We start from the raw sequence: 16,396 nt of genomic DNA, 5'->3' as shown, positions 1-16,396 counted from the left end.
ACCTCCAGGGCTGGCTCATCCCATCCCCAAGAGCCAAGGAGCCCAGGGTCATGGGGACCATCCTGTGCCACAGCAGGTCACCTTGTCCCTACCACCCTCATCTTGTCCCCATCCCCTCATCTTGTCCCCATCATCACCCTCACCTTGTCCCCACCACCCTGACCTTGACCCCATCACCCTCACCTTGTCCCCATCACCCTCATCTTGTCCCCATCATCACCCTCATCTTGTCCCCATCACCCTCATGTTGACCCCATCACCCTCATCTTGTCCCCACCACCCTCATCTTGTCCCCACCACCCTCACCTTGACCCCATCACCCTCATCTTGTCCCCACCACACTCACCTTGTCCCCATCTCCTCATCTTGTCCCCATCATCACCCTCATCTTGTCCCCACCACCCTCACCTTGTCCCCATCACCCTCACCTTGTCCCCATCACCCTCATCTTGTCCCCACCACCCTCAGTTTGACCCCATCACCCTCACCTTGTCCCCATCACCCTCATCTTGTCCCCATCACCCTCTCTGGGTACAAAACACCACAGAGGAGCAGCCCACTGTCCAGTGGCAACAAGATTTCAGTCCACTCTGTGTGGCCACTGACATCAGGGGGCCCCTGGACAAGCAGTGACCCCTCTGTTGGCGGGTTTGATGCAATCTCAGTTATCACTCGTTGTGGCTTCTCTGTAAATTGAATGCCCAGTGCAGCAGCACCATTATGGGTGGGGAAACTGAGGCATGTCAAGGGCCTAACCCACGTGAGGTGTCTGATGCCAAACCATCAGGATGTTCTGCTGATTCCAGAGCAGGATGGTGATCCTGTCCCTGGCTGCCCCTCAGCCCCACTGACCTGGTGGCACAGACTCAAGGGCAGAGCAGCAGCAGCAGCTCCAGGGTGTCCCAGCTCGGCAGGTGCAGCCTCCTGGAGCCTCATCCCATGGGATTTGCAGGGCTGAGCCGCATTCCCAGCCCCGCTGTGGGGCAATAGGTGTGAGGACACAGACAGCCCTGCCAGGGTGGTGAGGGCAGCGCTGAATTTCAGCTCCAGGATCTGCCTGGGGAAGGGTGAGGCCACGGGTTTGTGGGAAAATGTTGTTTTTCCCTCCCCTGGACTGCCCGTAGCAGTCGGCTGGGCGGGCTCTGCATTGCGTGGGCCGGGGAAGTGGGGGGGAGTTTGCAATTGTGGTGCCTCTGGCTTGGAGCAGAGCCACGGCAAACAATCCTCTCCTGGCCCTGCTCCACATCTGACAGAGCACGGAGGTGATACCGAATTCATCCCTCCACGCTTTCATCCCAAATCACCTCCCCAAGGCCCTGCCTGCTTCTCCTGCCTCTGATGAATCTGCTCAGCCACAGAGCAAGGCAGCCTGTCCACAGGCAGGAATCCTGCCCAGCATCCCTGCGAGGCCTCAGCTTTGGGAATTACAGCTGTGGCTCTGGCAGGCGGCGGTGGGAGCTGAGGTTAGGAGGTGATGTTGACTGAAGATGTGCGGACAGGGCATTCCAGGCACGCACGGGGTTAAATCAGAGGTGTCAGTTCACGGGGAGGTAACAGATAAGTTCCTGCTCCTCGGCTGCCTCTGGCTTTCCAGAAGCCTTGCCCTCCCTCCCACATTCCAGCTGCTGCAGCTTTTCACAGCTGGCCGCTCTCCTGGGACATTTCCCAGAGCTGGGAAGGCGGCAGGGGAGGGAGCAGCATGGGAGGGGGGGTTGGTGGCTGGGCTGACCATCGCCCCTCCAGGGACACTTAGTCTGGAGCCCTTCATCCCCAGGACAGGCCTGGCACAGGCAAATTTAGGCAATCCCAGCTCCCCTGGCAGGGATCCACCCTCAGTCCTGGCCCGGAGAGTTTTTCCTGCTGCAGGGAAGGGACATCAATCTTTGCAGCTCACTTATTCCTTGGCCTCTGAAGCAGGGTAGCCAATTAGTGCTGGGTGTGATGGATGGCTTAGCCCCGTTCTCGTGACACCCATCCTCTGGAAACAGTTCCCACCACGGAGAGGCACAGCCAGCAGGAGCAGGGGACAGCTCTCACCGGCTCCTGGGTCCCTGAGGGTCTCACAGGGGTCCCAGAGACCGGGACAGGCATTGCAGCAATGCTTGCTGTGATTCCAGAGGGGAAACAGCCCCGAGCACGGGGCCAGCGCTGTTAATTCAGGGCTTGGGGAGAGATTTCCTCTGATAATTCCCTGGCTTGGCTGTGGCAAAGCCTGGAGCTCTCCAGGGAAGAGCAAAGCAGAGGTTGGTCACCCACTGCTTGTGGCTCTGCTCTCGGGGTCACTGGACCGTGGGAAATGGCTGCAAAGACACCCAAGGAGGGGCCAGGAAGGGCAGAACCCCCATTTCTGCATCCCAGCTCCCCTTGGCCGCAGTGGGGGAGGTCTGGCTGCTCCCTCCTGTGGGACACGGGTGACACTCCCGAAATCCAGCTCCCCTCAGGCGGCTAAACCCATTTAATCCTTCCCTGTCATCTCCATTGAACCGGCCCTTGAGGGGTCTCTGCTCGGTCTGGGGCGGTTCAGATGCCCCTCACAATCCCCCCTGGGATCCCTGGGGTCGATTATAAACCACTCTCCAGGAGCACAGGCTGGAGAACGGATCCGATTACAGGAGAAGTGGGTTTCAGGGCCCCTGCTCTGTTCATAATGAAGTGTAATCCTAGAAAAACATGTTGCCAATTACACTTCAATTGAACCCAGATAATGATGCTCAGACAGGGCCCAGAAAAGATGGAGTCTGGACAGTGAATTCCTTTCTGATGGAGAAGAAAAGTGTTCCTCTGTGGCAGGTCTGGGCTCGGCTCGCTTCAGGCTCGCTGTGATATGAGCAAGAGCCTGAAACAACCAATCTCAGGATCCCATTTAAATGGTTTTATCAGTGGAAAGAGTATTAATCTCTCAAAAACACATTGTTTATGGGAAGTTTGGTTTGGAGATGTATGTGTTTCTAACTGAAATCACTTTGGAAAGGGAGGAGGAGCCGGTCTCAAAACTGCTAAAATAACACTTTCCTAATTCTTCTGCTTCAAAGTAACTTTTCATTTGGAAATGCAAGCTCATAACAGCTCGGCTTCTTGACCACTTCTCCTAGTGAAAACAAAACGCCAGAATTAAAGTACCAAAGTGCTGTGACCTAAAGCAAAGGTTTTACCCCCTTTTTCAGGTGTCAGTTTTCCACTCCAGCCCAGGACAGCTGGTTCAGGTCCCTTTTCGCTTCAGAAGGGAGGACGGTGTGGTTCAGACCCAAAAACTGCTCGGGAGGGAGCCGTGCTTTGCTCAGCTGGGCCAGGCGTGGGCGAAGGGCAGGCAGGAGCCGGGATTTGGTTTTTCCGGAGCTGCTGGGGAATTGCAGACACCTCGGTGTTGGTGCAGCGGGGGTGAGCTGGCAGAGATGGCTGAGGGAGATAGGGAGAACCTCAGGAGGCCACGGGAGACTGGAAGCTTGGCTGGCCCGAGCGGAGCCGGGCTCTTATCGCCACCACGGTCTCTGCAAGAAGGACTTTGGGAAACCCACGTGTTGCCAGATCTCAGCCCTGATTATTTTCTTCAAAATAAAAGGCATTATTTTCGTACTGGGAACCTCCACTTCAGCGCTCTCCCTCCTCCCCTCTCTGTCTCTCTCCCACACGCACACGTTTTTTGCTGCCTTGGGGGTTTTTAGCAGCGCAGGGCTCTGAAAAACAGATTCCTGCCTCCTTCCTGCAAGAGCAGGGAAAGGGAGATGCTCGCTCGGTGCTGGGCTGGGGGTTAAAGTTTCCAGCGTTGTGGAAAGAGAACCAGAAAACAGCGATTTATCCCAGAGTCGCAAAGCCTAAAAGTCGTGTTTCTTCTGCCGTTTTGTCTCCCAGGGTGGGTGTCAAATGCCGTGAGCTGGCACCTGGAGAGGCTCCAAGGCTGGGGGACCACCAGAGGCGGTGCCACCGCTGCCACCCCGGCCCTCGGTGCCTAATCCCAGCCGAGGGCTCTTGGAGAGGAGTCCTCAAACAGCACCGCGCTTGGGATGAGCCGGTTTCCATCTGAACCGTGAGCCTGCAAAGTGCCTGCGCCGCGCCGAGCCGGGCAGACATGTGTGTGCGTGTGGGGCTGGATGTTGATTTTTCCCTGAAACAACTCAAGGCTTTATCGGTCCCATCTCTTTCCCACGGTTTTCTGTTGCCAGTGAGGTCACTGGTCCCTTTAAACTGGGGCTGAGGCCAATGTGCAGCGGGTGGAAGGGGGGCCGTGGGCAGGAGGGGGGGACATGAGACGGTTCACACAGACTGTTCCTTTTACAGGAAGACTTGGGATTTCGACCAGCGAGCGGGAGGAGGCGGAGGGGCGAGGGGGGGCCCTGGGAACCGGGGAGCGCCGGCGCGGCCGCGTAATCCGTCACTCCCGGGAGATGGTGGCTCATTAACCCATTACCCGGGAGGTGGGGACGTGCCGGGAGGGAGCCAGGGAACGAGAGCCGGGGGTGGGAGAGGCAGAGCGGGCAGGGGAGGAGCCGTGCGGGGCCGGAGCGGCGGAGCCCGGGCAGGGACAGAGCGCTGCCCCGAGCACGGCGGGCAAGGACGGCGGCGGCCACCGGGGCCACGCGTGGGGCGAGCTCGCCGAGCCCAGCGGCCTCTCCCCCAGCCAGGATGAAGCGGCTCTGCGAGGAGAGCTCGTCCGACACCGAGTCTGACGGCACCATCGACGTGGGCCGGGAGGAGGAGTACAGGTGAGGGCAGGCTGGGTCCCACGCGGGTTTTTGGGGTCCCGCTCCTCGGTGCCTGCCGGGGCACGGCACGGGAGGGCACCGGAGCTGCCACCGCCGCACCGGGACTGCCTCGCACCTCGCTCGGGGTCGGGCTGCTCCTGCGAGGACCGGCAGGATGACTCCAGAGTGCTGCTCATGGGCTGACCCCGCGAGAAAACCCAAGTGGCCGTACAAGTGTTAAAGCTGTGCTAGGAGCTTCAAGAGAATCCCATTAAAGCCAGCGCCGTGGCCTTCTCCTGCCAGGTGGGAGAAGGGCAGTAGGAGCCCGTTCTCTGCGCCCCCAGATGGGGCAGAGACACCCACACCCCAGGGCTCCCAGGGAATGTGGAGGAAAGCGGGAGCTTTTCCGTGAGAAAATCTCTTCTGCTCTGCTGATGCATTCGTAACGCACCAGCTGGGGCTGGGATGTGTTAGGGAGGGAGCCCGAGCAGGCAGGGGCTGCCCTGGTGCCCCTTGGCAGCGCAGTTGGCATCCTCTGTCCCAGCGCTGCTGGGCTGCACTGGGGCTTTGCTGGTTGGGAGGGAATGGTGAGGACAGGAGCCGAGGGAATGGTGAGGACAGGAGCCGAGGGAATGGTGAGGACAGGAGCCATGGGAATGGTGAGGACAGGAGCCGAGGGAATGGTGAGGACAGGAGCCGAGGGAATGGTGAGGACAGGAGCCATGGGAATGGTGAGGGCAGGAGCCGAGGGAATGGTGAGGGCAGGAGCCGAGGGAATGGTGAGGACAGGAGCCGAGGGAATGGTGAGGACAGGAGCCGAGGGAATGGTGAGGACAGGAGCCGAGGGAATGGTGAGGACAGGAACCGTGTGTGGTTCCCCAGGTGATGCCCTCAGGCTTCCCCTGGCACCGAGTTCCCAGCCTGGGTCAGCCCTCCCCAGGCTCCGAGGGTGCAGACGGCACAGGGGATGAAGAAGAGGCTTTGTTATTTGTTCCCACCCAAAAATCAGCTGCTTTTGAACTCTTGTTTCAGTAGCCAAGTGTTCCCCCTCCCTCAGCATCCAGCGAGGCCTCGGATTAATTCATTCCCTCTTGCTCTTTGGTATCCTGAGTGGAGAAACTGCCTGGCTGGTGCCAAGCTCAGCTCTCGTGGGACTAAATCCATGAATCTGCTTCTGATACAGTCGCAGCAGAGTCGGGCACGTCTTACACAAAATGTCCTGCAGAAATTCCCTGAGCCCTCAGGCAGTTTCCAAGTGCATCAATATTTAAGCTGCTTTCCTTCTGCAGGTGAAATATATCCCAGCTCTTCACATCAGTGCAGCACAGAGCCCATAGGACCCCGAGGGATAAAATACTGGGATTGTCACGATATTTTATTTCAGTGACCAGTAATGATGAACTTTTAATCTCTCTCTGGTGCTGCTAATGTGTTTGTCTTCTGGAGGCAGTGGTAGAACCAGGCTGGCTGTGATCTGGTGATATTCCTATAGGTGGATGTTGTTCCTCATGTCACGCAAATCTACGGCCAAAAGAGCTGTTCCTGCCCTGCTGAGGTCACACCCCAAGTAATGCCATCCTGCTTGGGATGCTGGTGCACCCAGAAAAAATCAAACACTGCCAGGTGGGGAGTGAGGAGGAGTGATTAGAGCAGAGAGAGGCTGCCTGGCTGGGCTTCCCATCAGTTGAGTGCTTCGGGCAAACCAGTTTCCCTGTAGGGAGGGGATGAGTCACGGCGGGTGTGAGGCTTGGATCAGTGCGTGGAGCAAGTTTAGGCTCTGGGGTCACTGCAGAAGTGCAAGATCTGCTCAGTTCACAGCCAAAGCTGTGCTGTGGATGATAAAACCAAGCAAAGAGCAGAAATGAAGAAATTTTCATCGCCGGAAAATATACTCACGCTATCTTTTATGTGGTTCAAATCCACCAGATGCTTTTTAAAAATACATTTTGCAGTGGAGACGGGTGTTGATATCCACATCTGGACCTGAAGCTCACAAAGAGCAACGCTTCCAGACCTCTCTGCAAAGAGAGTTTCAAAAATCACTATTCTACTTTACATTTCCAGGTGAATTCAGCACCTAAAACACCCCGGTGTCCACGCAGAGCCCGTTTTCACATCAAAACTGCTCATTCTGTGTGTGTTTGTGTAGCTGCCAACACATGTTAGTACTTGTAGAGCCAGCCAGCAGCTCTGCCCAGAGAGAGCCCACCCAGCAGACATTCAAATAGGGGACCTGTGTGGAGATGAGTAGAAGAACGTGTTATTGTGTAAAACCACTTCTGAAAGTGCCTCCTCGCTTGAGCCTATTTTTAATAGGCTGAGCTGGGTCTAGTTCTCGGCTCGCTGCAGACAGGAAAATCTTTAATAGACTCCTATTAAAATGCTTTGTCTAACTGAAATACATTTGGATTGGGGTGAACCCAAGTGTCCCTTTTCCAGATCTGGGTGTCTGACATGAGCTCTGGCTGGGATCGTGTTCACATCCCTGCTCTGAGTTTTGTAAGGAGCAGCAACAGCCCTGAGCCAGCTCCACTTCCCAGAGGGACAAACCCTACTTGGGGGAGGTGGGAGATGGCCCAGCCAGCCTCATCCTCCTCCTCAGCCACGGGGTCTTGCTCCAGGGAGTTTCCCACACCCGTGGTTATGGAGATTTCGCCTCTGTGGGGACCTGAGGGTTGAACTTTGCCTCCCCCTGCATGTCTAGAACTGACCTTTGGTGCCTTTAACCGGGCAGGCACAGGGTGTTTGTTCCTTAGGCTGTCCCCACGATGTCCCTCATCCCCTGAGCAGAGCTGTGAGCCAGCAGGAGGGTCCCTGCTCTGTCACCTCCTGCCAGGTGTCCTCCCTGCCCCACTCGGAGCGGTTCAGGGGCATCCGTCAGCTCAGCCCACCCCAAAAATTGTGGTTTGGGAAACGACTCTCTGGGAAGCCCTCAAAAACCACATCAGTGCCACCACTGGCCTCACCCTGAGGAGCAGCCAGCCCTCCCTGGGTGGGAGCTGGGATCCCAGAACTCAGATCCCTCCTGCTATCGCAGCTCCGAGACACAAAGCCCTGCAGACAGGGCAGGCTCAGACACGAGAGACAGGAGGTTCACACATGGAGGAAAAAAGGCCGTGACTCCAGAGCTCAGGTCGCTGCTTTTCCAGCCCTGTGGAGATACCATCACAGGCTGGGATTGAGGAATTGTGCCTGGGAGTGGATGGACAGTTTTTGGTGCAGAAATCTTTCCCAGGCTGGTGGGTGATTCTGGGAGGGGAGAGAGTGGGATTCAAGTCTCTGCTTTGCTCCCCATCCCCAATTCCTGAGCTCTGTGTTGTGGGTAAAAATGAGATGGGAACCACAGAATACATTTTTTTTGGGGGGTGGGGGGAGGAAACTGCAGATGGCAAATGTGTGTAGAACATATGTGCAGCAGAGGTTGCTCTCCAGCCAGAAATGATCCCCTCTCCTTCCTTTCCAGCCACGTTTCCAGGTCTGTGTCTCCCACCACGACATCTCAGATACAAGCCAGGAAGAAGAGGAGAGGGGTGAGTGCCCTTTGTGATGACCAGGACAGCTGTTGGCCCGTCCTTACTGTTTTTTACACCCCTCTTGCTCCACCTTCAGCAGAATTCTCCCCAAAAGCAATTTTTTTTCCCGGAGTTTTGCCCTCAAACCTGGCAGAAAGGGGGAGAGCAATTTCACCTGGGTTTATCACACCAACTCACATTTCTTCACTCAACTTTTGCACCCCAAAACATTCACAAACACTGCCTGTCCAAAGCACCTGGAGGGCTTTAGATGTGTGAGCTGGGGCTGTAAAGTGACTGTGGTTTCTTCTGTCTGCTTGGAAATCTCCCACAGATCATCGAGAAGCGGCGCCGGGACCGCATCAACAGCAGCCTCTCGGAGCTGCGGCGCCTGGTGCCCACGGCCTTCGAGAAGCAGGTGGGTGTTTTTGGGACCCCCTGGTGCCCTCCTGTGAGGGCTGAAGGATTTGGGGTGCAGCCTGAAGGATGAGGGATGAAGGATGAGGCTATGCCTTTCTTACCATCCTCACTCCAGGGAGTAAGTAAGTGGTGGAAATGGGGTGGTGAAATGATATTAGGAAATATTCAGGAGCCCTGGGGAGGATAAATTCAATCTAGGAAGTGTTTTGCAGATATGAGGAAGCAGAGAAATGGGGATTTTTTTTTTCAATCTGTATCGGGAAGGAGATCTTTTTTCTGCTCGCTTGGTGTAAAAACCAGAGCCCTGGTGGATGCCCTGTGCCATTCTGAGCACTCCTGGATTTCAGGGAGGGAATCATCGGTCAGACGCCAGCTCCTGAGAGGCACAAAGCCCTGGACCATAAAATGACAAATTGCTTTTCCTTTCTGCTCCCAACACAGGGATCTTCCAAGCTGGAGAAGGCAGAAATTCTACAAATGACAGTGGATCACTTAAAAATGCTTCACGCCACAGGAGGAACAGGTAAGAACTGCTCTTATGGGCACATGGGTGAGGTGAAGGTGCAAACCTGGAAGGAAAATTCCTCATCATCATCAGCAGCAAGCTGCCCCCAGCCAGCTCTGCCTGTTTCCCAAGGGAAATATCTTTTGAGGGAGAGCAGATGGGCGTTTTCCTACAGCTGGGTCAGCATCCCATGCATCCATCTGGGAGACTGGGCTGTGTGGAATGGTGAAGCCCCAGCTCCACAGGGACAGTACTGTTGGTGTCACACCCCCTGCTAAAAGCTGTTTTGCCAGAAACTCATTTATTCCTGCTCAGAAGTGGAGCCTGCTTCCAGAAAAACCATATTAAACTCTTTACCTCCTCCCTGGGATACATTTCCTGCGGAGGCTGAATTCTGCATGAGGACTCTGCAAATAAACAAGGCTTTTTTTCCCTTTCTGTTCTTTTTTTTTTTTTTTTTTTTTGTGTGTGTGTCTCTTGGTTGTTATAAGAAGAGAGAGGGAGCCCTGTGCAAAATTCAACAAAGGTCTTATTTGTACTGGGACCTCAGTACAGACCCTCTGTCCTGTTCCAGTTAACAGGATGGAGATCACAGCTCCAGTAAAGAAGCCTCTGGCTTGCTTACCACCCAGTTTTGGCTTGCTGGGGACATTGCTGGCATCCAGGCTTTGGTTCAGGGCTGTAACTTGGTCTGGAACATTTGTTTAGATATTCAGTTTGACTGCACTGCAACAAAGGGCTGCATTGTCACCAGAGACCCCGTCAAGCACAGTGGTCCAGCGCTTCACTGTGCTGTGACATTCTCTGCTTTATTGCTTATGGTCTCATGAAGCTGCAAGTTGGGAGCAGAAGCCTGAAAATCAGCGGTTGGTTGCTGATTTCTGTGGCTTTGAGCTTTCTCAGCCCAGCTATTTTGGTTCTGCCACTGCCCCTGTGACATTGGTTTGAAGGGAATGCAAATTCTGGGAGCCAGGCAGAGGGAAGTGGTGCTAAGGTGTGGCTTGAAGAGAAACTGTCCTGAGTGGAATATCCCAAACTGGGCAAAGGCAGCCCAATCCCAGTGCCCATCTAGCCCACAGCCATGAGAACTGATAAAACAGGAAAAAATTCTTCCTTCCCGAGTACAGCTAATGAAATCTGTTACTGGTCTCGCAGGGAGTGAGAGGCTCCCTGACCCTGGCGGGTTTATCCCGCTGAGATAAGCGCAGATGCCGCTCTAATTCACGCTCCAGCCCCTTGGGACACCCACTTGGCTGCCTGCTTCAGGAATATCACACGGCAGCAAAGTGCCTCAAGTGAAATACACAGTGCATTAGAGAGGGTAGTGAAATCCAAGCGCATTCCTGAGCTCTGCCTTACTGTCCCCCGTGTCCTCTCCCTCCAGGCTTCCTGGATGCCCGGGCTCTGGCCGTGGATTACAGAAGCATCGGCTTCCGCGAGTGTCTCACCGAAGTTGTCAGGTACCTGGGCATCCTCGAGGGCCAAAACGCCGCCGACCCCATCCGGCTGCGACTCCTCTCCCACCTGAATAATTACGTGGCGGAAATGGAGCCTTGTCCCGTGGCCACGTCCCTGCTGCCCATCCAGAGCTGGCCGTGGTCCTTCGCGCACGGCCCCGTGCAGATCCCCAGGAGGGAGGCTGCTCCCGCTCCGCTTGTTTTGACTGCGTCTTCCTTGGCTTACCCCAGCCCTGCAGTGAGGCCGGCTCCTCTCCGCCGCATCCCTGGGGAGATGTTGCCGTCCCGCCGGAGCTTCCTGGCCAGCAGGATGGGCTCCTCCAGCCGGAGGGCCCGGGGAGCCGGCTCGGCCGCGGCCGTGCCCAGGATGCCGTCGCCAGCGGGAGCACTGAGAGAGGGCTCGTCCAAGAGCCAAATCGCCACGTTCCTCTTCTCTCCAGCCTCTGCCGGCATCCCTGTGCCGCCAGCTTACGCGGCACCTCCCGTCTTGGGCGCTGCCACGCAGGGACCAGGGATCAGGGTTGGGACATCCAGGATCTGCCGCTCGTGGGCGACGGAAATCGGGGCTTTCTGACCCTCCCCTCCCCTCCGGAGACAGGAGTTCCTCAGCGTTCATCGCCCGCAGGGCTGAGAACAAACTCGGTTCAAAAGGCATCTTTCCTGCTTTGCAGAAGCCAAGGATCCGTAGAGAAAATTCTCTCTGCTCTTCCCTCCCTCCTTGCACCGCCCTCCTCGCCTCACCATCACACGTCCTCTCCCTCGTGGTGCCTGCAAATGTAAATCACATCCAATTCCATGCGCTTGTGTGCACGAGGCCACGCTCCAGACCCTTCTGGCTACGAGGGAGGGGGCACACGCAGATCCCAACCCCGTTCCTCCTCCAGCAAACCCCTCTGCAGAACCCAGCCTTGCTCTCCTTTGGAAAACAGCCAAAACCAGCTTGGAACGCTTGTCTTTATTTCCCTGGGGACTCGGAGCTGCCAGCCAGACTTGCTCGTGCTGATTCCCTGCCACGCATCCCCCCAGCTGCAGCACCTAATTTTGGTGTGGTGGGATGGACACAGCTCACGGCCCGTGCCCAGCACTGCTGGCACCCACAAGGCGAGCTCCAGCTTCCCCAGCTCCCGAAGAAAACCGGCTGCCTGCTAATCCCTGTGCTTTCCTGTCTGCATTACCAGCTTTTCCCACTTACGTGCCCTTAAGGTGGAGTGAGGCAGAGGCTTAGCAGGGCTGGTTCCCACAGCCCGGCTGAGATCCTGCCGTGGCTGCAGGGTCTGTGCTGGGTTCCTGGCACAAACCCTGCCTGAGCCCTGCACCGAGCTGTGGAGAGGTGAGGATTTCAAAGGGAAGCCTGTCATGGAGGGGAAGGCCCTGACAAAGTGAGAAGAAAATGCCTTTTCCTCTGCCAGCCTCCCTGCTGGAGCTGCCTCTCCTCCACCCCCCTGCTGAACAGCGGTGACTGCAAAGGGGAAAAATGGGTTGGAGCAGGCTGAATTTGAAGTGCCTCCCTCATTCTCCCTGAGCCCAGCATCCCTCACCCTCCCCTCCCAGAGTGTCTCAGTTTTCTTTCTCCAGCACCATGTTTGGGTTTCACACCTCTCATCCCCCTCCCTGGGCCGGGACCAAAACCCACTGAGGTGTCACTGCACTTTTCCAGAGTCCCCAGATGACTGACACAGCAGATCACACCTCTGCTCCTGCAGCTGGCCTCCCCTCCTCTCTTCTTTGGGCAGAAAGAACAGAAACTTGAAGCTTTCAAGCCACCCTGCCCCTGTGCCACGAGCACAGGGTGTCCCAGTGCTCATCCTCACCTCAACAGCTCCCTGCATTTGTGCCTTGACTTGCTGGGATGCACATGCAGAATAATCTGGACCCAGCTGCACACCCAACCCTTGCCCACCTCTACAGCACTCTGACATGGAAAGAGAGAAAAGGTCAGTGCAAAAGAAAGGTTAAAAAAAGAGGGAGAAGATCTCTTTTGAATGGGAGGAATTCTTCCCATGCCTCAGGTCGTTGGTGCAGCCGGTTGGGCTGTGTGGATGAGCTGTTGTTTTCCTTCCTGCAGATGGTATCTGCCATGTGCATGCCAATGTATGTATCTGCCACTGTTTGGGAAGTCAGTCCCTCCCAGTTGTTTTGATGGAACTCATCGAACTTAACACACAGAAATGCCTCTGCTGCTTCTCACTCTTGTCCTCAAGTGCTGGAATCAGCCAGGAACGATATATTCCTTTTAAATAAAGTCACAGGAGGGAAATCCTTGTGGCCCCTGGCTGTTCCTGCAGCTGGTTTGTGCACTAGAGCTCACGGCCTCACTTTACACTGTGCAGTGCTCTTAGATTCACGAGCTGTGACATCAGCAAAGGTGTCAAATAAAGTCTTTCAAACCCCTGTTCTGGTTGTGAAATGTAGTGTTGGAGTGAATCCACTCTGCTCATCCAGCCTGCCTGGATCATGGAAGGGACCTGTGAAGGTCATTGATGAGTAATTTTGAGGCAAAATAAGGTAAGATGCAGCTTTTAATGTGACATCCCCTCTGATCATTTTTTGATCATTCTGGCCCCAAGACTTTTTACTTTAGAAAACGACTCAAAATCAGCTGGAAATTCACCAAGGCTTGCCCTGAGATTGGCAATAATCCATCACTTGAGAAGAAATAATTTAAATTAGGGTCTACAAAAGTGTCAGGGAACAGATGGGGTCTGGCAGAACTTTGCAGCCAGACTGAGGGCTCGCTCTGGTCTCCTGACCCTTTGCAGCCAGGACCAGAATAACCCCTGTGGCATCTCGCTGTCGGGAAACACTTTGGACTAAACAAAACAGCTGAGAGCCTGTCTCTGTTTTGAGGAAAGGACCAGTAAATGATCCCTCTTCGTGAAAGATGCTTGGGAGAATTTTCCTGGGGAATGGTGGGAATTCAACTTCCTTTCCCATAACTCCTTCTGGCTGCAAAATGCCTTTCAAAACCGCCCATAAATCCCTCCCTTAAGTGCTGTGTGGGGAATTGCTGGAAGGGAGCAACTGCAGCTGTGCTGGAGTAATGCAGCATCCGTCTGGAAGCGGGGAGAAACTTCAGGAGCAATAAAAGGGCTATTAATGATGGCTCATCCCTCTGGTGCCTGAGCTGCCCTGACCCGGCTGGAGGCAGCGGTGGGAGCTCAGCGCTCTTGGTGTGGTCAGAGAGAGGAACAGAATTAAACCTCAGTGGGAGGCAGGCCCACAAACCGGCCCTGAGGGCTACAGTGCTAAAACAAAACAGAGAAATAAAATAGAGACAGTGTGGAGGGGGGAAAAAACCACCAAACAACCCTTCGTGATCTCCACGGATCAAACAGGAGCCAGGGTGGGTGGAAGGGCTTTGGTTGAGGGTTTTCTCTCCACTGTAACACGGTGATTATAGAGCAGTAGCTCAGGACTGCAGCTTCATTTAATTTTATTTTCTTTTCTCAGGGTTTTCTTTAGCCTAAACTCTAATACATCCTGGCAACTTTTGATCTACCCTGCAGGGGAAATCCCCGAACTCTCCGTGCACTTCCTTCATCCTTGTTCTTCAGGCAAAAAAAATATAAAAAATCCTGATGGAGAGGCCTGTGGGGAAGCGTGGGCTGGGGCTGCTCGGTGTTAAACAAGGCTCTCACCCCTGCTGGAACAAAACAAGGTCCTGATGAACGAGTTTGGAGGGGACAGGGACACTCCCAGGCTGTGGGAGATCTGTGCAGCAGGTGCTCCAGGAGCGAGCCCTGCTCTCCCAAATTCCCCTGCATGAAAAATATCGCTTATCTCAGTTCTGCTGCTGTCTGCCCTGGGTGAAATGTTCTCCCTCCTTTCTGCTCCTGGAGCAATCCCGCCCTGCCATCTGCCGGTGAAATCCTAAAGCCGAGGGGGAGAAATCCTACACGGGGAACAGCATTTGGTTGGAAACCTTCCATCTGCTCTGAGAATCGGGTGATTTTTTAGGGTGATTTCAGCACTCCCAAACCCAGAGCAGCTCGGGAGGCCTCTGGGTGATGGATGGGTCACCCACCAGTGTCGCCACTGAAGATGAATAGATCACACGGACACAGGTCGAGGTGTGGTGAAAAGAAGAGAAAGTTTATTTTTCCTCCCAGGATTTATAGGCTTCTAACCCCAGCCAGGGATGGGATGGTCAGGATAACACTTTCCCACTGCACTGGCCATGAGAGATGCCCATCACAAGACGTGTAACAGAAAGAATGTGCACATATCTATGTTTACAGTTCCTGTCCTGGGAAAGTCTTTAGAAAACCATGTCAGCAAGCTCAGAAGCTGAGTTTTCAGGGCGACACAGCAGCACCATGGATGGGGATGGATTGGCGTGATAAAGCCATTGACAGATGTCCCCTCTGCTCCAGGCGCTCCGCTGGGAGGATCTCAGGTATCGCTGCTCACCAGGAGCAGCTGCACTCGTGTGTTGAGGGCACCAAGAGCAGCGGGGTCCCTGGGGGCAGTTTTGTGCCCCCAGCCCATCAGTCAGCGTGGGGAGTGAAAAGGATGGAGCAGCACACAGGACCTTGGCTGTCTGCACAGAGTCCCCTGGGAGGGAACACAAATGTCACTAAATATGTTTCAAATCAGAGCCCTTCGCAGCGTAGCCACAGCGGCTGCTGCAGCCAAAGGGCGTTTTATGTGGAAACATGCTCTTTGAGCTGGGCTGTGTTTTGACTTTAGCTGTCAAAGCAGGAGCTGAACACTTCCACAGCGACATGCCTGTGTCAGTCCCTGGTTTCCCAGCGGAGGAGGTGCCAGCTGTGAAGGACCAAGCACAAAACAGTGGCAGGTGTGATCCCACCAGTGCAGCACTGTCAGCTGTCGGGAGAATGATGAGACCAGGGGGAGGAGGAGGATTTGTGCCATTTGTGTTTTCAAGACAGAAAATATTGCAAATCACTACAATTTGCTTTGCTATTTTTACCTTTATTCTGCTACTCTCAATTATTCCACTGTATCGCGTTCCATTTTTACGGTAACGTTGTATTCTGCTTTTAAAGCAAATTAAAGGCAATTTAACAATTGAAAAGCCACAATGCCCAGTTAACCAGTGTCTATCTTAGTCCCCCTTAACAGGACTGAGCCTGAAGGTCACTGATGAATCACTGAATCCTGCACTGCCGTGTCCTTACGCTCCGCTGAAGATGCTAGAAATAGATAATTACGGGTCTCCCTGGAGCTGATCTCGTGAGCGTGAAGCCACAGGACAGCAGCAGAGAGGGGGGTGAATCCCTCTCCCATTCCAGCAGCTTTCTGTCGGGAGTTGTTTAAGCCTCAGCCCAGGAAGAGGGACTGACAGCTCGCTTCCATGGGGAGACATCGGGACCCTTGGTCCCGCTCCAGGGCAGCCCACGATGGGAGCTGGCAGAGGAACTCGTGCTTATTTGAGGAAAAATGATGCTCTGAAGAAGAGGAGGTTGTGGGAACAGCTCCAGCTCTGACCGCTCCTCATCCCGCTGCCAGCGACACCTCCAAAAGCAGAGCTCGGAGCAGTGAGAATGATCCCAGAGGAATTGTTTTGCTCTCCTGGTGCATTCCTCTGCTCAGCCTGCTCCTTGCCCTGGCCAGCCCCATAGCCCCGCTTTCCCCAGGAGGCTTCCCTGGGATTTTTTGTGTTTTATGGTGGGACTGAGCTGCCCTGTGAGACATCTGCACATGTAGGATGGGGTGGGAGGGCAAACAAACACAGAAACTCTTCTGGGGTTTGTTGCTGTGGATCCGTCTCTCTCTGCCAGCTGCCCACGGGGGATTGTTTGTCCCTAAATCTGTCTAAACGTCGAGGTGAAACTTTTGTTTTAGTTTGTGGCTGTTGCT

The 16,396-nt window shown here is 54.8% G+C and overlaps 1 protein-coding gene across 2 annotated transcripts; it reads left to right on the top strand.

Annotated features, from left to right (window-relative positions):
- The first annotated feature begins 4,362 nt into the window (after window positions 1–4,362).
- On the top strand, window positions 4,363–12,965 carry HEYL (hes related family bHLH transcription factor with YRPW motif like). 2 transcript variants are annotated; one of them, XR_009279511.1, is made up of 6 exons: window positions 4,363–4,700; window positions 8,143–8,209; window positions 8,526–8,609; window positions 9,053–9,134; window positions 10,501–12,507; window positions 12,639–12,965. XR_009279511.1 is itself a non-coding variant. In XM_058856705.1 (5 exons), exons 1-5 carry the CDS (start codon window positions 4,621–4,623, stop codon window positions 11,145–11,147), a joined length of 960 nt encoding a protein of 319 aa, XP_058712688.1. In that variant the 5' UTR covers window positions 4,363–4,620; the 3' UTR covers window positions 11,148–12,965. The 2 variants fall into 2 exon arrangements, 1 of the variants encoding a protein (XP_058712688.1); XM_058856705.1 differs by having other exon boundaries at window positions 10,501–12,965.
- Window positions 12,966–16,396: the final 3,431 nt, after the last annotated feature.

This window comes from Poecile atricapillus, chromosome 24 (genome assembly GCF_030490865.1).
Source record: "Poecile atricapillus isolate bPoeAtr1 chromosome 24, bPoeAtr1.hap1, whole genome shotgun sequence".
Taxonomy (NCBI): domain Eukaryota; kingdom Metazoa; phylum Chordata; class Aves; order Passeriformes; family Paridae; genus Poecile; species Poecile atricapillus.
The sequence above is the reverse complement of the archived record's forward strand: the minus strand, read 5'-3'. Positions and strand labels throughout refer to the sequence as shown.